The sequence below is a fragment of the Hirundo rustica genome, chromosome 6, assembly GCF_015227805.2.
Source record: "Hirundo rustica isolate bHirRus1 chromosome 6, bHirRus1.pri.v3, whole genome shotgun sequence".
NCBI lineage: Eukaryota > Metazoa > Chordata > Aves > Passeriformes > Hirundinidae > Hirundo > Hirundo rustica.
Window position 1 is genome coordinate 2,208,082 of NC_053455.1, and position 24,160 is coordinate 2,232,241.

The 24,160-nt window shown below is 58.4% G+C and overlaps 2 protein-coding genes across 10 annotated transcripts in view; both read right to left on the bottom strand.

Annotated features, from left to right (window-relative positions):
* Positions 1-7: 7 nt before the first annotated feature.
* On the bottom strand, positions 8-13,366 carry PYGL (glycogen phosphorylase L). Its single transcript, XM_040067187.2, has 21 exons — positions 13,271-13,366; positions 12,150-12,402; positions 10,580-10,681; positions 8,884-8,962; positions 8,603-8,706; positions 7,981-8,112; positions 7,254-7,365; positions 7,098-7,180; positions 5,979-6,122; positions 5,771-5,863; positions 5,417-5,563; positions 4,700-4,863; positions 4,502-4,616; positions 3,746-3,847; positions 3,519-3,666; positions 3,365-3,423; positions 2,571-2,712; positions 2,234-2,441; positions 2,022-2,156; positions 808-874; positions 8-650 (listed from the first exon to the last, which is right to left on the bottom strand). The coding sequence occupies exons 2-21, from the start codon at positions 12,390-12,392 to the stop codon at positions 462-464; spliced, it is 2,568 nt and encodes an 855-aa protein (XP_039923121.1). The 5' UTR covers positions 12,393-12,402; positions 13,271-13,366; the 3' UTR covers positions 8-461.
* A 1,935-nt stretch (positions 13,367-15,301) lies between these two features.
* Positions 15,302-24,160, bottom strand: part of TRIM9 (tripartite motif containing 9) — a 69,861-nt gene continuing 61,002 nt past the window's right edge. For 4 of the 9 annotated variants that reach the window (XM_040067839.2, XM_040067843.2, XM_040067842.2 and 1 more), the window contains 5 exons: positions 23,253-23,294; positions 22,182-22,205; positions 20,841-21,144; positions 19,108-19,270; positions 15,302-16,401 (listed from right to left, as the gene is read on the bottom strand). In XM_040067839.2, coding sequence (XP_039923773.1) covers positions 16,339-16,401; positions 19,108-19,270; positions 20,841-21,144; positions 22,182-22,205; positions 23,253-23,294 — 596 coding nt within the window. In that variant the 3' untranslated portion in view covers positions 15,302-16,338. Of the gene's footprint in view, positions 16,402-19,107; positions 19,271-20,840; positions 21,145-22,181; positions 22,206-23,252; positions 23,295-24,160 lie in introns of those variants that run through there. The other 5 variants (XM_040067844.2, XM_040067840.2, XM_040067846.2 and 2 more) reach the window with 3 other exon arrangements.

The window sequence follows — 24,160 nt, forward strand, 5'->3', positions numbered from 1 at the left end:
TGGAGACACTGATGTGGTCTGGGCCACCAGAGCCATGACGGGGAGCATCCCATGGGACACTGGCGGGGTACATGGGCCTGGCACCCCCTGTCCTGCTTCAGCAGCGCCTGTGAGGGCCCAGCTGTGTCCAGCTGTGCCCAGCTGTGCTACCCACCCCACCCCTGGCCAGCCCTCCTCCTGCGTGAGCACTGGTGGAAGCAAGCCCAGCCCTAACCTCAGGCTCCAGCAAGCAGCCCCCCTCTGGACTCTGGCACTTTTTTTATTATTTTTAGCACCTAATGCAAGCAACAGGGCGACGTGCTTTCGCTTTCCACGCGGACGCTGACCTTATAAAACCCCCCATATCCTCCTCTGCCCGACCCCTAGGGAAAGCCAGCAGCAGCAGCAGCAGCAGCAAACACAGAGACTGAGACAGCAGAGAATTTTACAGCGCGCGTGCTCGCGTCCCCCGGCTCCGGCCCCTACGCCGCCGTGCCGTTGGGGGTCTTGTCCTGCCCCGCGTCCCGGGGCTCGTTGGGCGGGGGGATCTTCAGGTCCGAGGGCTCCACGTGCCAGATGTCCCGGGCGTACTCCTTGATGGTGCGGTCGCTGGAGAACTTGCCGGCCGCCGCGATGTTCCTGATGACCATCTTGGTCCAGGCCTTGGAGTTCTGCAAAGGAGAAGGGGTGGGATCGGCCCCGAGGCTGGCTCCCGGCCAGGGATCCCCTGCAGCAGCACGGGATCCCGTCTCGGAGCACGTCCCCTTCTCTGGGATGGGATGGGATGCTGTGTCCAGCTCCCTGCCCTCTCCCCGGGCTGGCACTCACCAGGTACAGCTCGCTGACCTTCTCCTGGCACTTGACGTACGCCTCGTAGTCCGCAAAGACTTTAAACCTGCAGCAGCGGAGAAGGGGGGAGTCAAGAGCAGGAGAGACAGGAATTCAGGCTGCCGGATCCGAGGCGTTGTTACATCCCGCACCCTTAAATCCAGGCGTTAAACTTAAGGTTCCTCCACTCTCTTTCGGTGCGAAGGAGAAATGCCCGCCAGATATTCTCAAGTGGTGAAAATCACACAAAAGTTTACTTGCAGAAATAGAGCAAATTAGGGAAACTTTGGCAAAAGGAGTAAATACGACCCTGAATTCAATGTAAAACCACTTATCATAGCTTTACTTAGCATCAATTTAGTATTAAGCATTTACTTAGAATTTATTTAGCCTTTGCTTAGCCCATTTAACTGGGAAACCTTTAAAACCTTAAGGTGGTGTTACTCATAAAGCTCCATGAAAGGAAGAAGAGAAGAAGAGAGAGAGGGAAAGATGGAAAAGGTACAGAAAAAACACACAGTTTCTGGGTTCCAGCGTGGATGAGGCAGAAACTCCAAGGAAGATGTCAGGGCAGGACAAGGGCCATAAAGCCCTCAGCCCCTCTTATACCCCCTGGCCCGCCCATAGGTGGGGCTTCTGGTCACTTGACCAATCAGAGGCTGGCTATTACTACTGCCCTTTTGTGATTGATTGGCAGATTGACCAATCAGAGACTCTGTTAGCACAACCCCACACACAAATGCTCTGTGATTGACAGCTCTGCCAGGCTGAGGGGTCTGGGCAGCGCCTCAGCAGAAAGCCAGGCCTGACCCCAGCCCCACACACACAGAGGCGTCCCAAGAACCCTAAAAACAGCTCGAGACATCGATCTAACCCCGTCTGTGATAGGCATCCTCCAACACAAAGCCTTCAGTCAAATTTCCCCTCCCCAAACCCTGCTGGGAGAGAACCCCGGATGCCCCGGGAGGGAAATGCAGAGAAAGCATTTCTCTGACCCCAGTGCCCATGGCTGACCAGTCCTCTGGCCAGGAAAGCCCCTGAGATGCCTCAGATCATCTGGAAGGGCTGAGCACTCAAAGGCACTAACGCGACAACGGCCATCCATGGAGAATCCATGCCTGAGGAGCATCATCCATGTGCATCGTGGCCCCAGCCCCTGATGTGGCCATGGGACAGACCCAGCCCAGGGGATGGGTGGCACCCTGGTACCTCACCTGTCGTAGTGGAAGAGCATGTTGACCACGTCGTTGAAGAGGTTGGGGTCTTTTGGGGAGAAGAAGCCGCTTTTAATCTGGTCAACAGCCTGTTTCAGCTCGGGGAGCCGGTCGTAGTAGAGCTGGGCGTTGTACCTGGAGGGAAGGAGGCTATAAAATGGCGCTGCCCCAGGTACCTGAGGCGGCAGCCCTGGGACATCTCCAGCCCTCACCCTTTCCTGTCCAGCTCCGTGACATCCTCCACCCTCATGCCGAAGATGAACAGGTTTTCCTCTCCAGCCTCCTCGGCCATCTCCACGTTGGCTCCATCCATGGTGCCGATGGTCAGAGCCCCGTTCAGCATGAACTTCATGTTGCCCGTCCCCGAGGCCTCGGTGCCCGCTGTGGAGATCTGCTCCGACAGGTCGGTCGCAGGGATCACTGCCAACAAAACACACGGACACGAGGGGCTCGTGCTGACCACCTTCGGGTTGGTTTCCCGCTGAAGGACCACGGTGGGAGCCATGGTGGAGAACAGCCCCTCCCCACAGCGTGTCCCACCCAGGGTACCTTTCTCTGCCAGGGACACCCTGTAGTTCTCCAGGAAGATGACCTTCAGCTTGCTGCCCACCATGGGGTCGTTGTTCACCACCTGAGCCACGGCGTTAATGAGCTTGATGATCATTTTAGCCATGTGGTATCCCGGGGCAGCCTGGGAGAAAAGCCACAGCTGAGCCAGGAGGGCTGGTGCCAGGGGCAGGTGAGGCACATCCAGCTCCCACGTGTCCAGGGAACAACCTGTCCATCCCTGCTCCCATCACCTAATCCAACACCTGTTGCACAACATTTCTGAGGGCTTCCATGATGGTTGTCCAAGCCCTGCCCAAACTTGCTCGGGTTGAAGCACCAGTGCTACTCCAGTGCTTCTTGGACAACTTCATGGACTTAACACCGTGGAATCAAGTCGGAAAAGCTCTCTAAGATCATCCAATCCAACCATTCCCCCTGTACCGTCAAGGTCACCACTGACCCATGTCCCCAAGAGCCACATCAATGTGGCTTTTAAGTTCCTCCAGGGATGAGGACTCCACCACTGCCCTGGGCAGCTGTTCCAATACACAACCATCATTTTGATGAAGAAATTTTTATTAATATCCTATTTAACCTCCCTTGGCACAGTTAGAGGCCATTTCCTCTGTCATGTCCCTTATTCCCTGGGAGGAGAGATCAACCCCTGCCAGCTGCACCCTCCCATCAGGGAGTTGTAGAGATGTGTCCCCATGAGACACCCTGCACCCACATCCCCCAGGACACTCCCAAGGACTTCCTCCAAAATCTCTAAAGCTCCTGACCCAACAACTTACCTTGCCTCCGATGATCACTGTCCTCGGCACGAACAGCTTTGCAGGATCCCTCCTGATTCCTGGAGGAAAACAGCAGTGTTACTGTGGGATGGGGGGCACAGGGGCGCTGGGGCAGCCCCGGGGCACCCTGTCCCCTCGGGGCGCGGTGGCTTACGGTTGTACATGGTGATGATGTGCAGGCAGTTCATCAGCTGCCGCTTGTACTCGTGGATCCTCTTCACGTGCACGTCGAACATGGAAGAAGGGTTGATCTTCACCTTGTACTCCTTCTCCAGGTACAGCGCGAACTTCACCTTGTTCTCCTAGGCCAGGGCAGGGACCACGTCAGCCCCCAGGCAGCATCAGCCCCCGCTCCCTGCTCCCCCTGCCCACGCCCCTCACCTGCTTCACTTTGGCCACCTCCCGGATGAAGAGGTCGTCGTCCACAAACTCGTGCAGCTTGGTCAGCTGGCTCAGGTCCCGCACGTAATCTTCCCCGATTTTCTGCAACAGGAGCAAGGGCACGTGCTGAGGGTAGGATGGTTTGGGATGGAACAGATCTTGAACATCATCCAGTTCCAAACCACTGCCATGGGCTGGGACACCTTCCACTAGACCTGACTGACTCCAGCCCTGTCCAACCTGGCCTGAAACACTTCAAGGGATGGAGCAGCCACAGCTTCTCTGGGCACCCTGTGCCAGGGCCTCACCACCCTCACAGCCAAGAATTCCTTCCCAATATCCCATTTAACCCTGTCCTCTGACAGTTTACATCCATTCCTCCATCCCTTGTCCAAAGTCCCTCTCTGGAGCCTCTTCAGGCACTGGAAGGGGCTCTGAGGTCTCCCTGGAGCCTTCTCCAGGCTGAACAGTCCTAGCCTGGCTCCAGAGCAGAAGGGCCCCAGCTGTTGGAGCACGTCCATGGTCTCCTCTGGACTCTCCCCAGCAGCTCCACATCCTCCTGATGCTGGAGTCCCCAGGGCTGAAGGCAGCTCAGCAGGTGAGGTCTGACCCGAGCGGAGCAGAGGGGCAGAATCCCCTCCCTCGACCCTCATCTCCTCAACCACCCAGAGGATGTAGATGGCTGATGTTCTCCCGGCACCCTGGGCTCGGCAGGGCAGGGGCAGCGGCCGTGGCGCGCTCCCCCCATGCCGGTACCTCCGCGATGAGCTCCGCCAGCCCCGGGTTGCAGAGCAGGAGCCAGCGCCGCGGCGTGATCCCGTTGGTCTTGTTCTGGAACTTCTCCGGCTCCAGCGCCGCAAAGTCCTCGAATCTGCGAGGGGGGGAGGACGGCACAGCTCCAGCCTTGCCCACCTGGCTGCACCGCCCCTTGCCCACCGCCCTGCCCTCGCTCACACTTGAGTCTTGACGATCTCGGAGTGGATCTTGGCCACGCCGTTGACGGCGTGGGAGCCCACGATGCAGAGATGGGCCATGTTGATCCTCTTGGTGTCCCCCTCCTCGATCAGGGACATCCTGCGCAGCCGGTCCACGTCGTTAGGGAACAGGGACGCGATGTGCTGCCGGCGGAGCCCGAGAGGTGGTGAGAGGTGGTGGCACTGAGGGATGTCCCACCCAGTGGCAGTGTCCCCGGTGCGTTTGACACCAGCCAGAGCGGCGGCTTTTACTCCGTTGTGGTGCCGCAAACTCCCTCCAAAGGGTGCCCTTTCCCAGCACGGATGTCTCTGGATAGAAGGACACCCCCAAGCTGCCACACAGAGGGGTTTGGGGACACACACTTGGCCAGTGAGGCCATTTTGGAAAAATCCTTGTGCTGCCAGGCCAGGAGGTCAAACCACCGTCTCCTCTGCACTCCCAACATCATCTTTCCCAGGATGAATTCAGCATTTAGGGAGCAAAGAAATGCCAGCTCTCAAGTGCCTGAAGCAAGGGGTGAAGCCTCTCAACAGTCACTAACTGCAGGATGGCAACGTGCTGGTGGGAAGGGGCTTCCCTACACATCAGCGTCCCAGAACAGCAGCTGGAATCCCCCAGCCAGGCCCCCAACACCATCAGCTTGTGCGTGCCCCTCATCCTGACGGTACATCCCTGTCCCCTCTCCCAGGCACTCACATCCAGGTGTCTCTGGTTGATCTCGTAGATGATCTGCAGGTGCCTGGGGAGCAGCTTCTCCACCAGGTCCACGGGCCAGCGCTCCAGGGCCTCGGGAAGCACCGTGTGGTTGGTGTAGGCGAAGGTCCTTTTGGTGATGTCCCAGGCCTGGCAGGGAAGAGCCAGTGCTCAGTCACACCTCCACGTGCCAGAACCCACCCACGGCCCCCCCACCACGCCCAGCCAGCTCCTCCCAGTCCGCACCAGTTCGGCCCAGCCTGACTGCTCCGCGTCATTCCCGGCAACCGCAGAATTGGCTCCCCCGCCACGGGCAGGTGGGTGCCAAGCGGAGGAGACCAGCTGGGGCGTCCCTACCTTATCCCACGGCAGCTTCTCGATGTCCACGAAAATCCTCATCAGCTCAGGGATGGCCATGGCGGGGTGCGTGTCGTTCAGCTGGATGGCAACCTGGGGGAGCAGGGTGGCGCGTGGGGACACAGCGGGGACACTGGGAACCCCTGCATCATCTGGGAGGTGTTGAAACAAGCTCCGAGGCAGAGGTGAGAGCAGCCCTGGCTCGTACCTGGTCCGGGAAGGAATCAAACACGGTCCGGACGCTGTCCGTGCTCCCGAATTTGGATGCTTTGAAGCGGCGGATGATGTCCTGGAGGGTGGCAGCCACGACGAAGTACTCCTGCTTCAGCCTCAGCTCCTTTCCTTCAAAGAACTGTGGGTAGAGGAGCAGGGAGCTGCAGGATTCCCGTGGGATTCACTGCACTTCCTGGGGCAAAGTTTTCCCAGGGTGTGACCCCTCCGTGCTTCCCCCAGCATCAGCTGCAATCCCAAGCTTTTCTTGCTTCCCAGATTCCAGCACAAGGTTTGGGGATGTGCTGCTACAAACAGGTTAAATCTCAGCTGAGCATTGTCAAAACCTCTTCTCCGTGGTTTGAACTTTTTGGCTGCAGGGAAAGGTACCAGGACAACGGGAAGGGAAGCCATAGGAGCTATTCCCAAGACAAGGGTTTAAGCACCATTCATGCAGCAAAAAAAAAAAAACCAACATCAACCTGCTGGTCTGCAAAGGAAAAGCTGCAGGAGACAACCTCACTGCTGGAGCCGCAGTGCCCCCAGCTCTCCTCACCAGCTGGGAAGGCTGCAGGAGCATTAAATGGGAAAAGCACCATCAGGACCTGCCTCAAACAGGCTGCAGAGCAAGGAGAGCTTCCCCCCACCCCTTTTTTTTAAAATTTTTTAATTTTTATTTTTTTTTCCTGCTCCACAGCTTGGTCTGTGGCTAGGGAAGGGTTGTGTGTCCCACCACACCTCTGTGCCAGCTTGGCAAGAACTCCCAGAGCAAGAGGGCTGGGGTGCAAAGGGCAATTTGAGTCACAACCTCTGGTCCCGGGGCTGCAAGGGGTAACACCAGCAGTGCAGCAGTTTGCCCTCAAGTTATATTCTGAGACCCAAGGAATGTTTCTGCAGCAGGGCCTGCTCACCCCTCCTCGCTCCAGGCAAAGCTCAGGTGAACCTCCTCGTCCTGGTGAGAGGCAGCAACCCTCATCCAAGCACTGCAGGCAGCTTCAAACACGACTGAAAACATCCCTGCAGCGTCCTGGAGTGAGGAGCTGCTCCCCTTCCCCCTCCACCTGGGCGCCCTTTATCCATCCCCAAACCAGGCACTCCCCAAACCGCCGCCACTCACGTTGTCGTTGGGGTAGAGCACCCGGGAGATGTTCTCCGCCAGGTTCCTGTCCAGCACGGCCTGGATGTAATCCCCGACGTTGACTGGGGAGGAGCAGAGGGTGAGGTGGGCGTGGGACCCCCCGAGCCGTCCCCAGCCCGCCCAGCTCCCACTTACAGTCACGCAGGTTGAAGTCGTTGGGGGCGCGGGCCGACCACAGGCGCATGGTGTTGACGGTGTTGTTCATGTAGCCGGGCACGGGCGTGTCGTAGGGCAGAGCCAGCACCACCTGTGACGCCCCCAGGGCAGCTGGAATTGGGCTGGGATCCCCCCACGCTCCCCCTGCAGCCCTCCCATCGCCCAGAGCTCGGGGCTGAGCTCAGGGTGAGGTCCCTGCACGGGGCTGCACGGGTGGGGATGTCCTTGGTACACCCCTCGGGCTGGTGTTTGCCAGAAGTGCTCAGGGCACGGAGAGGGGCTTGGAAAGGGCAGGAGCAGCTTGATTTGGGTTTCAATTAGAGCTGCACATAGAGAACAGACCTGCTGGAGCTGCTTTTGGGTATTTTATAGAAGCCCAGAATGGTTTGGGTTGGGAGGGACCTTAAAGTCCATCTTGTTCCAACCCCCTGCCATGGGCAGGGACACTTCCCACTAGACCAGATTCCTCCAAACTCCATCCAGCCTGGCCTAGGACACTTCCAGTGACGGAGAGCTTGGCTGCAGATGTGGAGCAGCCAAATCTGTCCTCATCCCTGTGCCCATCTCCTCCCCAATTTGCCCCACCCGGCCCAACCTTCCTGGCAGAGATTCTGCAGGCCTCATCCCTGGGGTGCAGCCAGGCAGGGAGTGCCCCCCAAATGACGGGACAAGCCACGCAAGGGACACTCCTGCCCCCAGCCCTCACCTGGGTGTCGATCCACTTGGCCCCAGAGGCAGAGTGCTCCACGCGGCCGTAGAAGTGCACGGGCAGCATGTACTCGGGCCGGGCCTTCTCCCAGGGATTGCCGTGCCGCAGCCAGTCGTCGGCTTCTTCCACCTGCCAGGGGACCCAGAGCGGTGACAGGGACACCCAGCCCTGGGGGGGCTGGGAAAGGCTCTCGTGGCAAAGGGCTGGATGCTCTGTTCACCCTAAACCTGGATTTCAGTGCCGCAGGGTGAGCCTGGAGGCGCCGCCCTGAACTCTGGGGTGTCCGTGCCTTCCATGGGGATGGGGATTTGCTAATGCTGCATTTCTAAACCAGCCTCTTCCTCATGGGCACACAACTGCTCCATCCTCACCTGCTCCTTGGGGTGGCCCTGAGCAGGGCACGCTGAGGACAGGGACAAGGGATGGATGCTGTGAGCTTGCACCCGGTTAAGAAATTAAATTTGTTCACGGAAATATCTGCTGAATTTTAAATATCACAGCAGCAGCAGGCTGGGAGCCGAGGGGAAGTGTCAGTACACCCCAGTCTAAGGGGGAGGAGGTGAAGGTGGGGTTCCAGCTGCGCCAGGGGACAGCGAGGGCCGCGCGTCTCCGCCCATACCTGCCACCCATCCCGGATCTTCTGGTTGAAGATGCCGTACTCGTAGCGGATGCCGTAGCCGTAGGCTGCCAGCCCCAGCGTGGCCATGGAGTCCAGGAAGCAGGCTGCCCAGGAGAGAGGAGGGCAGTGAGCTGGGCCCTCCTTGGAGCCCTGGGAGATGGATCCTTCTCCCTGGGACAGGAGCCGGGGCCAGCAGCCACCCAGCACCTTGGAGCAATAACTCCCCAGGATTAGATACTTCCCACAGTGGATGTAAAGCCCTCAGGGATGTGCTCACTCACCTGCCAGCCTGCCCAGACCCCCGTTGCCCAGCCCAGCATCCTCCTCGATTTCCTCCAGCTCTTCCATGTCCAGCCCGAGCTACAGATGAGGAAAAGGAGAGGGGCTGGAGACTGTCAGGGTGCCCAGCCCCTCGGAGGGGAGGCATTGTTGGCACACACTCCCTTGCAGGTGGGCTCCAGGAGGGCTGGAAAGGCACCCAATTCCACAAGACCCACCTCTGCAGGTGGGACACTATGATTTGAATCCAAAGCAGCTGCTCTTCCCCTCAGCTGTGCCTTGGCAGAGGCCATCTCCCATGCTCAAAGTCATCCTACCAGGCTGTACAAGGGACATTCACACCCCTGACCTCGCCATGGGCAAGATCTGGGGGTGGGGGGCACCAAACTATAACCAGGGTGCTGCCCTGGAGGTTCCAGACACTTCCAAGGGCTCTGAGAGCTCATTGCCAGGCCTGCTCCCTCTCTCCATGGCTGCAGTCCTGCAGGGGCAGGCACCAGGTTCCTGTTCCCCCAGCACCGCCCACCCCAGGTGGAATATTCCTGTACCCCCAGCACTCCTATTCCCTGGGGGAAGGCACCTGAATGCCATCTTCCTGCTCCCCCAGCACCCCAATCCCTTGGGGACAGGATCCAAGTGCTGTGTTCCAGCTCCCCCAGCACCCCAATCCCTTGGGGACAGGATCCAAGCTCTGTGTTCCTGTTCCCCCAGCACCCCAATCCCTTGGGGACAGGATCCAAGCTCTGTGTTCCTGTTCCCCCAGCACCCCAATCCCTTGGGGACAGGATCCAAGCTCTGTGTTCCTGCTCCCCCAGCACCCCAATCCCTTGGGGACAGGATCCAAACTCTGTGTTCCTGTTCCCCCAGCACCCCAATCCCTTGGGGACAGGATCCAAGCTCTGTGTTCCTGTTCCCCCAGCGCCCCAATCCCTTGGGGACAGGATCCAAGCTTTGTGTTCCTGCTCCCCCAGCACCCCAATCCCTTGGGGACCTCATCCAAGCGCTGTGTTCCTCCATCCTCTGGATCAGGCACGCAGGTGCCCTCCCTCCCAACTGCAGGCATCACCCTTTAGGGTGAGAAGCATCTACACCCCTTTTCCCAGGGAAATTTAAATTTTCCAGCCTCGGATGCTGTAGCAGGAACTGGTTTTGCCTATGCAAAACTGCTCAGGGAGCTCAGGCGGAGACCTTTGGTCCATTGCCCTGCCCTGGTGTCCCCTGCTCACAGCAAGTGGGGACGAAAAATTTAACCCTCCCCCCCCAAAAAAATAAGTTCCTCTCCTTTGAAGTATTTGCACAAAAGCCGTTCCTGCTCTTGTGCAACCACCCCGGCCGCATCTGATGAGGCTGAACGCAAGAAGTGACAGGGTGGGGACAAAAGGAGCCACCCCAAAGCCTTCGATAACCCCAGTGCCACCTGGTGCCAGCACCCAGCTGGGCTTAATTCAAGGTTTTACTCCTCCCTGCCACTGACCGTGGATATGAACAGCCTCATGCACAGAACCACCAACTTCCTTCCAGGACACGGGATCCTGCTGCATTCCCCAGAGCACAGCACCCAGGCTTGGCCTTTCTGGAGCAGCCTTTATTCCCTCAGTCACCCCCAGGGAGCAGCTTGCGGCCAATGTGGCAAAACCTCGACGTTCCCAGGAGCTGGGAAACGTGGATCCCTGCCCTCACCCCTCGTGGGATGCTCACCTGGTAGACGGCCTCGTCACAGGCGTTCTGCAGCCCCAGGTTAATCATCGTGTTCTGCAGCGTCCGCCCCATGTAGAATTCCAGGGAGAGGTAATAAATCCTCTGGAAGACAAAACCACCCCGCGGTCACCTTCCCCAGGGCTGGAGGAGGCTCCCCTGGACTCCAGGAGCTGCTGCTGGGTGATAGCTCAAAAACAAAAAGGAAAAAAAAAACCCAAAAACCCCAGCTCTCAACAGAGCAGGGTGGTTTGCAGCAGCAGTTTCAGGGTTGCGGCTCCTGGGCGGCCCTGCCCTGCTCTCCTGCTCTTTCCCAAACCGGGAAGAGGCTCTTTGATCTGGACGAGCCCCCTTGCCCTGTCCCAGGGTGGGGACGGCTCCAGGACGGGCCGGTGGCAGCGCTACGTTAAACTTCCAAGAGGAGCCGTTTCCTGATGTCACCGCAAAGCCACCGGGAAACGCAGCGAGCTGCCGGGGCCAGGCGGTGCCTGCGGGGACACGGGGCTGGTCCGCTGTCCCCAGAGCAGGGGACACTGCCGCTGACACCGCGGGCGCAGGACGCGGCCGCCCCGGCCTTGTGTAAGCCGAGCCCCGGCGTCAGCACCGGCAGGTTTTAAGGAAGGATTTAGGCTGGGGGAAGTCGCTGACTCGACAGTTTTCCCCCCCAGGACCTGCGCGGGGTCAAGCCGGGAATGGAGGTGGGATAGAATCCCTGGAGTCCTAAAAAAAAAACAAACCCCAAAACGCTTTGGCTTGGGAGGGACCGCAAAGACCGTCTCGTTCCAACAGCTCCAGGATGTGCCGGGCAGGATCCGGTGGGATTTACCGGCGGAGCTGGGAGCAGCGGCTCCAGGCAGGCAGCACCCAGCTGGCCTCGGCTGGACGGGAGAAACCCCAACTCCAAACGCTGCGGGAAGCTCCCTTTTTTCTCACCCCTACACAAGGCGGGGGAGTGCTGAGCTCCCGCGGCTGGCACGGCCCCAGCGAGGTGCTGCCAGGGAGGAAATTGATGCCGACAGGGACATCCAGGTGTCAGGAGGGGGATTAGGGCTTAATCCCCCCGCGGCAGAGCCCGGAGCAAGGCAGCGGGGCGAGCAGCAGCACGGCAACTCCTGCACAAACCGGATCTCTCACGCTTGGCATCGCTCGTGTCGAACAAGACCTGCTTGCGGTTGGCTTCGGGTGCCTTTAAGCCTTTCCAATAATTCCCCCGGGAAGGCTTTGGAGTTGGTTTTGGTAGACGGCACCCACGCCGGCGCCGCGGGACAACAAGCGGCGTTCCCATGCCCTGCACCCCCGCTGCCGGCCAAGCCGCGCTCTGTTTGTTTTGCAAAGCAAAGGACAGTGGCCTCGCTCGGTAAAGTCCAGTCCCACCTCTCGGAAAAGTTACCGCAACAGCCGCAAACCCGTGAAAAGCCGAGCCCCGCCAATCCCCCTATTCCAGCGCGGAGGATGGGCTCACATCCACGGGCTTCCCACGGTTCCCACCCCAGGACCCACCGTGGGTTGGGGGGGGGATTCCCAGCACCCCGCCCTGCACGGAGGGGCTCCCCCCACATCCCACGGCTCCCACCTTGGGATCCTTCTCGTAGTAGTACTGCTGGGTGCGGATCCAGCGCCCCACCAGGTGGTCCCGCACGGTGTGGGCCAGGGCGAAGTAGTAATCGCGTGGGGTGGCCACATTGCGGTCCTTGACCAGGGTGAAGTGCAGGTGCCGGTTGAAGCCCCGCTTCAGCTCGGCCACGCTCTCCGCGCCCACGATGCCGCGGATGCTGATCTGCTTCCGCCGCTCCTGGTCCGACAGCGGCCGCGACATCGCGGCGGGGCTGCGGGGACACCGGGGAGGGGGGACGCGGACACACGGGCTGGGCTCCGGCTCCGCGTTCCGCCTCCGCCCCGCGCTGGCACCGCCCCGGGAGGGGACGGGATGGGGACGGGGATGGGGACGGGCCCCGCAAAGAGCCGCCCACGAGTGGGGCGGGAGCGGCGGCCGCCACCGGGGGGGGGGAAAAGGGGGGACCCCGGGGATGGACGGAGAGGGGTGCAATGGGGGGAATCCCGGGGATGAACGGAGGGAAGCGCAAAGGGGGGACTCCGGGAGAGTGGCCGGGGGGTGTCCCGGGGACCGCCCCTTGGCTGGGTCACGGAGGGGTGTGCAAAGGGGGGACCGCGAGGGTCACAGAGGAGCGTGCGAAGGGAGGGGGACCCCGGATATGGACGGAGGGGTGTGCAAAAAACAGGAAGAAAGCGCGCTCTGCAAAAAAAGGGGATCCTGGGGGTCACGGAGGGCCGCGCTAAAGGGGGGGAGCACGGAGGGATGTGCAAAGGGGGGGACTCCGGGCAGCTGCGGAGGAGGGGGCGCGGGGCCGGGGCAGAGCCGGAGCCCCCCGGGAGGAGCGGAACAGAACGGAGCGGTGCAGCCACTTCCACCCTGCGCTTACCCGGGCAGCGACCGCCCCAGCCCAGGCATGGCCCCGCCCGCCGGGCTGCCTCCCTTGGAGCACGTACGAGGAAGGTGCTTCCCGCCGGGCCCCGAGGGAAAACCGGGAAAGTGCCGTGATGTGTCCCCGCCGTGTCACGGTCCCATCCCCGTGTTCCGGTCCTCTGCCCGTGGCACGGCCCTTCCCTGCCCGCCGCCCTCCCCCGCAGCATTTCCCGGTTCCCTCCCTTTTCCCCTTTTCTCCGTCTCCTCACTGTTCTCTGCCTGCCCGCGGTCCCTCTGGAAATGGCGTGGGATCTCTTTCCCAGCTGCTGCCCGCAGGACCCTGCCCTGCCCTGCCTCCGCTTCCTCCCAAGGGCAAAAATACCCGATAAGAGCTTCCAACGCAACTTTCTCCTCCCCCTCCTGCATCTCCTCCTCCTCCAGCCACGGCCCCGCAGGCTTCCCCGGCTGTGTTTTCCCTGTCCCGGGCTCATCCCCAGCAGGGCGGGCAGCAAGGCAAGGCAATGGGATTCTGCCGCTCTGCCCTGCTCAGGTGAGACGCTACCTGTGCTGCATCGAGCCCTGGGGTCCAGCATCAGAGGGATGCGGAGCTGCTGGAGTGGGTCCAGAGGAGGCCGTGGAGATGGAGCCCTTCTGCTCTGCAGCCAAGGCTGGGAGTGTTCACCTGGCAGAGAGAAGGCTCCAGGGAGAGCTCAGAGCCCTTTCCAGGATTTAAAGGGTCTCCAGGAGAGCTGGAGAGGGACTTGGGACAAAGATCTGGAGTGATAGGATGGGGAAATGGCTCCCCAGTGCCAGGGGGCATGGTTAGATGAGATTAGATCCATGCATGGGCTTCCACCCAGAGAGTAATAGAATCACGGATTCATGGCGCGATTTGGTTTGGAAAGGAGCCTAAAGGTCATCCAGTCCCACCCCCTGCCATGGGCAGGGACACTTTCCACTAGCCCAGGTTTCTCCAAGCCCTGTCCATCCTGGCCTTGGACACTTCCAGCACTGGGGCAGCTACAGGGCAACATGTGCCAGGGCCTCGCCACCCTCAGAGGGAGGAATTTCTTCCCGACACCTCATCTAAATCTCCCCTCTGCCAGCGTAAAACCATTCCCCCTTGTCCCATTGCCACAGATGCTCTGGCCCTGGGCTGTTCCCTGTGCTGTACACGATTTACAGGCTGGTTTTACATGCTGCAGGGAAGATGCAGTTTCCTGTATCTCCGGTGTTCTGGGCACATTCCCACTCTGGAAGGAAAAAGCATCCTTTTGAGATGCACTTCATGCATTAGCATTTTCTTCTTTAGCCCTGGAGCCGAGCCCGTGATGAGCTCAGAGGCTGCACATTGAGAACCTCTCCTGAGTCACTCTGGGAAAACAGAGCAGGCACTGATACCCCAGCAGCAAGTCCTTCTCACAGCCCTGGGAGAACCGTCCACGCTGTTCCCGTGGAAATGGCTCCCCTCCACTGACCCCTTAGCATTCGGCCTCTATTTCATCTCCCGGGGAGGGACGGTGCTCTGGATCCATTCCTCCCTCCTTCCAGGGATCCAGGGGCAGCCACAGCTTCTGTGGGCAGCCTGTGCCAGGGCCTCCCAGCCAAAAATTCCCCCTTCAAGTGCCCTCCACGGCCCCCTCCCTCACACTGACTGCGTTCTGTCCCTTCTCTGCTGCTGTCTCTGGCCGAGGACAGTGAGGGACGTGCACCGGGGAGGGGGATGAGCTGGGAAGTGAAGCACACAGAGATGCTCTGGAAGCTCTGCCCTTCTCTCGTAAAAGTCCTTTATTAGAACGGCAAACGTGACACTTCTGGTCAGTACAGCGGGCTGTGTGCAGCTACCATCGCGCGACGGGGGCGGGGGGACGACGTCTTACAATCACTGGGACTCTAAGAAGCACCATGAACACCCTAAAGAACGGGGGGGATGACGGCCGAGAGAGGAGCCCCGGGTGAGCCGGCCACGGGGGCTCCTCAGGAATCCACCCAGGAGCTGCCCGGCGTTGTCCCGCAACACGGCTCCCGGGCAGCCGGGAGGAACTCCTTGGTGGGGAGTCAACGAGATAGCACCCATCCAATAAATTAGGAAAACTGAACGCTCGAGCGACGAGGGAGCGAACGGGACCGTCCTAGAGGAGGGCGGGCTGGGAGGGAACGGGGCTATTTACACTCGTCTTTCTGCTGGGCCGGCGCTCCCGTCGCGTCGCTCCCGTCGCGTCGCTCCGGCCGCGCTGGGAACGCCGGCACGGCACGCGGCCGGCGGCGATCCCGCTGCCCGCGCCGGCTCCGCAGGGACCAAGCCAAGCCAAGCCAAGCCAAGCGAGGGGACACGGCCGTGCGGGCGCTCGGCGACGGGGCTGGCGCCGTTCCTCTCCTGCCTCTGAATTACCAGAAAGTCAAGCAGGGGATGGAGGCCGACGGGAACTGCTGCCGGCAGCAGGCGCGGATTCCTGAGTGCGTGGCAGGGCTGTGGCCAGCTCTCCTTCCCCCCCATGCCGTGCCCCACCCCCGTGCTCTCTGGCAGACCCTCGCCGCAGAACGGATTCTCCGGTGATCGGAAGGACGCTATCGGTTGGATTTAAGGCTAGGCTTTATATGGCAACTATAAAAAAATAAACGCTAATCTCCAAAGAGCCGGGCGAGGGCTCTCCGGTCTATGGCTGTGGCGCATGTGCGGGCACCGAGGGGAGGGGGGTCCCCGGAGAGACCCCCGTGGGCATTCGGGGCCTGCCAGCACCCGGAGCACCTGGGGACAGGACGGCCACCCCCCGCCCGGGGGGGGACATGGGACAGAGAGGGGTGTTTTGGTAAGGATGTGGAGACTGACTGGTAATCCAGGACCCACCTCTACACGTGACCGAGGGTGCTCTGCAAGAAAGGCCACAGGGGAAAGAAAGAATCCTGCAAAGTAACCGGGCTGGCGTGGGCGGAAGCGTTCCCGTGGTGGGGTCCCTCCGGCTGGCCCCGCGGGAGGGGAGAGCGAGACGGAACAGGCCCCCCACCCCGGAGAAAAAAAAAACCCCAACTCAAATCAGGAGAACCAAACCTAAAAGCGGACACAGGAGAAGAGCTCAGGCTACCTAGGTACTTCATCAGGCAAAGAGAGCTAAAGAGCGAAGCGCACACACACAGGACGGCGCGGAGGCCGGACGAAAGCCAGGATCTTCCTTCCCGATTTGCTTCCCCGTCTCCGGCCAGAGGCCGAGCAGGGACCCGGCGGCCGAGCAGGGTCCTGGCAGCCGGGCAGGGACCTGGCAGCTGGGCCTTGTCCTGCAGGAGGGAACGGGCCGGCTCCTCTCGTCCTGGGAAGAGGCAGCCGGCTCCGGGAGCATCCTCAGGGCATGGCCGAGCGCGAAGCGTAGAACTCGGGCACCGGCAGCCCGGTGTGCAGCGTCACCTGCAAGGAGAGACACGGGGCTCGGCTGCGTGCCAGTGTGCCTGCTGGGACAGCTCGCGGCGCTGCAGCCGGCACATTGTCCCCAGGAGCAGTGCAGGGGACGGGCAGGATGGGACCGGAGATGCAGGTGTCCCCACAACTGTGGCAGTGGCTCCGCCTGGCTTGTTCCTCCCTTTTCTGTGCTGCTGGAGTGAACTGGGACTGCTGGCACCGAGCCCCAGATATTCCCAGCTGGCTGTGTAGGAATCCCACAGCTGGCTGCCAGGGAGGTGGGACATGGCAGCGTGGCAGGAGCTGGGTCTTTGCGCAGTGAGACGGACAGGAGGGGATGGGGGGCCTGAAGGACAGTGAAGACACTGCAGGAGATCTTGGAGAGGGCCCTGAGCTGAGTGGGGATGGGGACAGAGAGGGGACAGGGACAGTGGAGGGATGGGGACAGTGCAGGGGACGTGGCTGATTGCTGGTGGGAGGAAGCTGAGCAGCATCAGGATGTTGGGACGGGGCCATGCTCACACAGGCACCGGGTGAAATTCAGTTCCCTCCACAAAGGCTTTCCTTAGGGAGGAGAGCACAATTCCTGCTTTTATTGCAGCGGCAGCATCTCCCCCCTTCAGATACAGGTTTAAAGAAAACTGTTTAAAACACAGTGATTTCCCTCCTAATTAGAGCTGTTTTCAATTAGGAATATACCTCTGAAGAAGCATAATAAGTGGCTTGGCTTAATTAGCAGCCTTTTATCAGCATCCCACAGGATTTCTGTGTTGTCAGGGGATTCAGGCTCTGCCTTGCCCAGGGAACTCACAAAGCCAAGGGGCTCCACAAATGCCTTGTCCCTCATGGCTGTGTAGAGGACTGAGGCAGGAGTTAAACCCAGCACTCAGCAGGACGTTTTCACCGCACCAAATTAAAACAGCACCTCTAAACCCAGCATAGACAACATGGGCTTCGTTAATGTTTCCTAATTAAACATTTCCCAGCCCTTCTCCAAGCCAGGCAGGCCCTTGGAGTAGGACACTTTGGCAAGGATGCTCCCAAAGTTTGGGATGGTCCCAGTCAATGCACCTTTGTCCCAGTGCTGCTGGGAAACTGTCGCTGCCTTGGTGACAGTGCAGCAAGCGCTGGATCCTGATGGACACAGCAGAATGTGTCCTAATCCATGGATTCCACTTGGTGCCTCTGCCCTTGCACAGAGGGGATCATAAAATCCTAGAATGGTTTGGGCTGGAAGTGACCTCAAAGATCATCTCACTCCACCCCTGCCACAGGCAGGGACACCTCCCACTGTCTCAGGCTGCTCCAAGTCCCTTCCAACCTGGCCTTGGACACTTCCAGGGATCCAGGGGCAGCCACAGCTTGGACAACCTGTGCCAGAACCTCCCCACCCTCACAGGGAAGGATTTCTTCCCAATATCCCATCTCTTCCCGCTCTCTGGCAGGGGGAAGCCATTCCCCCTTTTCCTGTCACACCAGGCTCTGTTCCAAAATCTCTCTCCAGCTTTGACACCCACTGTAGAAGACCCTGCCAAAATTCTCAACACCCCAAGATGATCCATCACGTGCAGAGTGTCCTTGGATGTGCCTGGGCACTTGTGCAGGGCTGGAGGTGCAGGCAGTGGCAGGGAGGATGTGCCAAAGCCAGGGCGTGGAGGATTCCCTGGGACAGAGGATAGCAGGGATGTGATCGGTGAGAAGAGAAATGAAAGATGGAAATACCGGATTGGCTCAGGGTGTCACCGCCTGGGGATGTTCAGGAGAGCTGAGAGCTTGGGAGAGAGGGAGAGAAGAGGGGTTTGAAATGTCCCAGGGGAAAACAGGCTTTGAAAGGTGCCCTTCTCCCCGGGGATGCTCCCATCCAGGAGCTGGTGAGGCTCTTGTGAGGGAGCATCACAAAACAGTTATCAAACCCCATCCCAAGGAGGGCTGGAGAACCCTGGAGCGAGGAGCGAGGCTGCAAGGGAGGCCTGTCCTGGTTCTGGAGACTCACAGGTGGTTTAGGGTGCAAGTTTAGCTCCTTCCAAGGCACCCTTGCTGCACAAGAACCCTCTGCAGTGACAGCAGCACGAGGGGTGTTGGAACCCTGGGCACTGAGAATTCCAGGCTTTCTGTGCTGCCAGGCTCTGACCCCCCAGCAAACCCTGCATTGACCTGAGGCCGTGGAAAAGGCTCCAGAATGGAGTGACAGCGCTGGGATTGTGGGTGTGGAGTTTGGATAGAAGTGTGTGACAGCACAGGGTGCAAAACTCAGAGCTGAAGGGTTTAGAACACAGGAACAGAGATAAAGCAGGGTGGAGGATTTAGGGCAGAGGCTGAGTCCTTCTTTTTCACCTTCTTCTCCATGGGTCTGGGTGGGATTTTGGAATTGGGCAGAAAAATCCACATTGGGGGCCAGGGGTGTTTGGTTATTGGGTTAAATGTTAAAATAATTTAGGTGTCATCTCACAATTGGACAGGTTGTGCTTCAAAGGCCTTGTACAGGGATAGAGACAGAGCCATTTTCCACCTCGTGAGCCAGAACTGACCATAGATAAGAATTAATAAACATCTGAGTCCGAACACCAAAATCTGCGTCTCTCGAGCGCTTAATCCTGGCTCTGACGGGAGAAAAGAAGATAAAAACCCACAGAGGGGGAGTGTGACGGCAAGGCCACCCCTTCCCACTGTTGGGAATGCCACACCCTGCTCCGGAGAGCCCGACCAAGCCTGTACCTGCACGTTCCTGTTGAGGCTGACGGCGGGGAAGAAGAGGCCCTCCAGGTTCTCAAAGGCCACGGGCCCTTGCTGGTCCTCGTTGATGGAGAACGTCAGAGTCCTCCTGGTCAGATCCAGCAGCACTCCCACAGTGGCGCCTTTCGTGATCCCGCCCTCGGTTCTGTGGGGGAAAAAAAACCGGGGAAAATTCCGAGTGAATGGGATGGCAGGAAGCGCGGGGAAATGGACCGAAGCTCGCCCAATTAATCCTCGTAAGGTTTCATTCCCCTTTCCTGAAAGGAAATTCTTCCCATTCAGGAAAGGGGAATGAAATCTTGAAACCAGAGAATGAAGTTTAACAAACGCTCTGGAAAGGAGATGTGATTAAAAAAAAAAAAAAAATGCAAGTGAAGAAAAGCAGAAATTTGGAAATGGAGCGACTACAACCAAATGGACTGAGATGAAATGAGGGGGAATGAAAAGGACCAAATCTTGTCAAAATGACTCCAATTAAATCCTGCAATCAAGGCAGTAAAGGTAAACAAAGAGACAGGAGAAGAATTTGAGGAAATGGAATGCTAAAAAAAAAAAAAAAAAAAAAAAAAAGGAAAAAATTCTGAAACTGTCACTGAGACACACAAAGCAGTCACACGCAGACAAGAGATTTTCGCAGAGCAGAGGTCCTTCTCCGATCCAGCTCAAAGCTGAGACAGGCGGAGAGAGAGCCTCTTTGTTTTATTTCTTACTTTTTATACATTTGTGGGTCCAGCAGAAGATTGGCTTTTAGAGTTTTCACCTCTCAAGCCAATTGGCCAGACCAGCCGTCAGTTACAATTGTTTTCAGGTTAGAAAGATGCAAACAAAGGACAGAGAATGAAAAACAAAGGATTTGTTTATGTTACATATGTGTGAAAAGTTAGAAAACTGCTCTTAATATCATGCAGTAACTAGAAATCTGACTCCATTTATGAAAATTCAAAAAGGCTATAAAAAACTCAGAAAACCCAGGGTAACATGAAACCAAGTGAAAACAATAAATGTGAATGGGATGACGAGAATTGCAGGGAAATGGTCCGAAAGCTCGCCCAATTAATCCTCATTGAAATCGCCAGACAGGAGAAGAATTTGAAGAAATGAAATGAGAAGGGCAGTGGCTCAGGGTCCCCTGTGCTCCTGGCTCAGGCCATGGAGTTCACCCAGGAGCCAGGCCATGACCTGCTCCCATCCCAGCCATGCTCATCATTCCCCGGGAACCTCCTCCTCTACCCTCCCATGGAGCTGCTCTCCTCTTGCCACGATGTCCCCAAGGGAAAAGCCACCCTGAGAGCAGCCACGGCCACACAACCACGGGAGAAAACACGTGGAACTGTGGAGCAAAGCCACAGCACCCACCCCAAAACCTGCTGATCCCTCAGGGAACGGCCCTCAGGGCTGCAGGAGGGTGACCCCAGGCTCTCCCCAGGCAAAGTCCCCAGTGCCACGTGGGACACGAGCAGAAGCTGCGGCACGGGGATCAAGGCACGTGCTGCTGCAGGAGTTGCACGGATTTGACTTTTACTGGGAAGGGGAAGAGTCAGCACGGAAAGAACGGTGGCAGGCAGGGAAGGAGCAAGGCAGCACCAAGCAGGCAGGGCCTGGCCCCCACTCGGGGAACATCCTCCAACAGAGGTGACCAGGATCGGTGTCACCCTCCCCTTGGTGGCACCCGTGGGTGCCACCGCCAAAGCCGCGCTCTGTCCCAGCCCGCCTACCTGTTGGTGTGGGAGTTGTTGTGCATGAACCAGCTGCGGTTGTTGTCCACGTACATGGCCCAGGCCTTGTCGTCCTTGCCCAGCATGGCGTCCTTGAGGACGTCGATGCGAGCCACGCCGAAGGCCGGGTCAGGGTGGTTGTCGTAGCGGTCGATGGACAGCTCCCAGTAGTGCAGCCCTTTGGAAAAGCCCGTTTTCCCCAGCACCACCCTGTCGTCGTAGCTGTTGCAGGTGACGGTCAGGTTGTCGTTGGAAAAGATGATGTCGGCGTGGGCGGAGGCGGGGTCGAAGGAGAACCAAGCGACTGGAACACACAGACGAGGCGGGGTTAGCGCGGTGGGGGACGCGCCGCCGCCGCCGCGCCGAGCCACACGGACAGGGCATGCTGCATGCAGGACACGGAGCTTCCACCAGGGAGGGACAACTTCCACCAGGGAGGGACAACTTCCACCACCGAGGGACGCTCTGAGCTCCTGTGGCTGCAGCCGCCAGTGTGCCTGAGGTTTTTATGGCCGGGATTTGGAGGAGTTTCGCTCTTGCTGATCCCACGGCTCTCCACGTCTCGGCTCGTGAGCCTGCAGGATCCTCGAGGCCTCCTAAAATTCGGCCCTCGCAGGAGACGTGATCCTCACCAGGTCTCCGAGCTCTAACAGAATTATGGGATCATGGAGTGGTTTGGGTTGGAAGGGATCTTAAGGCCCGTCTCGTTCCAACCCCTGCCATGGCAAGGACGCCTTCCACTGTCCCGGGTTGCTCCAAGCCCCATCCAGCCTGGCCTGGAATGTAAATTATTCTCAGGACCGAGCGTTACTTAGTTTGCAGAGTCAGGTCAGTGTGGGAAGGGGACTGAGGATCAGCAGATAAACTCTGTGTGTGTATTTAAGGGCCGTTTTTGGGAACCAGAAGCACACACACACAGGTCTTCATTTACAGAGATTCCACATCACACCAAGAAACCTCCCTGCCAAGCAACGAGCCACACCTAAGACAAGAACTCATGGCAAGGCTGGAAAATGCCCCAAAACCTCCACGACTCCGTAGGGCTGCTGGTTTAACTGCACAGGACTTGGTTACTGCAAATCTGACAAGACACAGTGTCACGTCCTCGACAAGACAGAGGGACCGGGATTCATTCACAAGCCACCAGCCCGGTTTCCCCGGGAGGTTTCCTCCGGCTGAAAACGCGAACTGACACATCCACAAAACACTCTGCCGGCTTGAAAAATAAAAACACTCGGGTGAGACTGATTCAGTGGTTTTATTGGAACGTTTCACAGGACACAGCTCTCCCATGCACGCGGCCGCCCCGCGCTCCCCGCGCCGCGCACGGGCGGGCCGTACCTGCCACCATTTTTTTAATGTCAACTGTGGTCATTCCCAGGGAAAGGCATGCGGGAGAGAAAACAGCACGTCAGGTTGGGTGGGGAAAAGGAAGAGAAACCATTCCTGCTTCGTCTGTGGCTCCAGCCAGAGCGTGGATCTGTCGGCGTTTTGGGTAAGGGGGAAGCGAGAGGCGCGAAGAGGGGCTGGGGCTGCCAGGAGGGTGCAGGGTGAGGAGGGAATCCCACAGGGCTGCAGGCTCCTTCTCCCAGGGGAATGAGCAGGATTGGCGCTGCAGACAGTCTGAAGAGGGCAAGCAAGCAGCAGCCACCTTGCTTTAATTAGCTGCGGAGGGGCTAATTGCATCCATGGCATTTGGCACGCGCTCGAGTGCCTTAATGAGCAGGGGTGTGTACTGAGAATCATGGAATGGCCTGGGTTGGAAGGGACCTTAAAGCTCATCCTGTTCCACCCACTGCCACGGGAAGGGAAACCTTCCACTCTCCCAGGCTGCTCCAAGCTTGCCTGGAACACTTCCAGGGATCCAGGGGCAGCCACAGCTTCTCTGGGCACCCTGTGCCAGGGCCTCACCACCCTAAAAGCCAGAATTCCTTCCTAATATCCAACCTAACCCTCCCTTCTTTTAGTTTAAAAGAGGAGGAGAGCAGAAGGATCAGTTCTTAATTACAGGGACACCTCCAGAGCACTGACCCCAGGCTTCTCTTTAAAACCACATGGGGTAAAACCAAAATGCCTTTACATCATCCAGCAATCATAACTTCTCCAAATGTGCCTCCTGCCCAGGGCAGGGGTACAGTCCCCATCCCTGGAGGGATTTTAAAGCCCCGTGGATGTGGCACTTGGGGACGTGGGACAGCGGTGGCCTCGGCAGTGCTGGGGAATGGTTGGACTCCGTGATCCTAGAGGGCTTTTCCAACCTCAACAATTCCATGATTCTGTCACATCCCGGAGTGCTCTGCAAGCAGGGTACGTGCAAGAAACGCTGCTCAGTCGCCAAAGAAAAGATAAAAAAAGCAAAAAGAATGAAGCAACAGGCAGTAGGTGCCAGTTAATTGTAATTAAGATACTTGCCTAATTGGGAGTAAGGCGATCCTTGTGTGTCAAAACTGCATCCTATAAAGAGATACTACATTTCACACATCACAGCTAAGGAACAACAACCTCCTGACAAACACTGGTGAGCATTTCATTGTTAATTAAACATCCAGCAGCCACGGGAGGCCTGATTCATTAAAAGCCAGAGGGCACGGAGAGGGGTGACAAACACAGCCGGGGAGTTTGAGTGCGGACTGTATGAAGTCTGACTGCTCGGGATGCCGAATTACTCTGCTTTTCTCCAGAAAAGAGGCAGGAAATTTTAGCCTTGGTGGAGTATCTTGGCTGCTTGGTAAAGAGTCTCTAAACTGACTGAAAAACCACTCCTTGAAGGACAGGGATTGAGGAAAAGGCAGCTCCTGATGGGTGTGAGAGGAGCTGGAAAGGGGATCCCCAGGGGGCTCACAGCTGCCTCAGACCCCTGCTAGCCCCAAAGGGCTGTAGCTTCATCAGCTGCATGGGCAGGATGTGTCAGGGTGCCCTTCATGCTCCTGTGCCTGATTGCTGCCTGCCAGCACCTCATGGGAGCCAGGGACTCATCCAGGAGATTGCCCTGATCCAGGGGTGTCCTGATCCAGGAGCTTGTCCTGACCCAGGAGCTTGCTCTGATCCAGGAGCTTGTCCTAATACAGGAGCTTGCTCTGATCCAGGAGCTTGTCCTAATCCAGGAGCTTGTCCTGACCTTGGGGCTTGTTCTGATCCAGGAGCTTGCCCTGATCCAGGAATCTTTCCTGACATAGAAGCTTATCTTGATCCAGGAGCTTGTCCTGATCCAGGAGCTTGTCCTGACCTAGGGGCTTGTTCTGATCCAGGAGCTTGCCCTGATCCAGATATCTTTCCTGACCTAGGGGCTTCTCCTGTTCCAGGAGTTTGCCCTGATCCAG

What these genes read in the sequence shown, in the direction of transcription:
- PYGL (XM_040067187.2), bottom strand. Translation starts at nt 12,392, where the DNA reads ATGTCGCGGCCGCTGTCGGACCAGGAGCGGCGGAAGCAGATCAGCATC. An exon ending in ACTACGAGAAGGATCCCAAG is followed by an intron (nt 10,682 to 12,149) that starts GTGGGAGCCGTG and finishes TTTGTCTTCCAG; the next exon opens with AGGATTTATTACCTCTCCCT. An exon ending in TTGATTCCTTCCCGGACCAG is followed by an intron (nt 5,864 to 5,978) that starts GTACGAGCCAGG and finishes CTGCTCCCCCAG; the next exon opens with GTTGCCATCCAGCTGAACGA.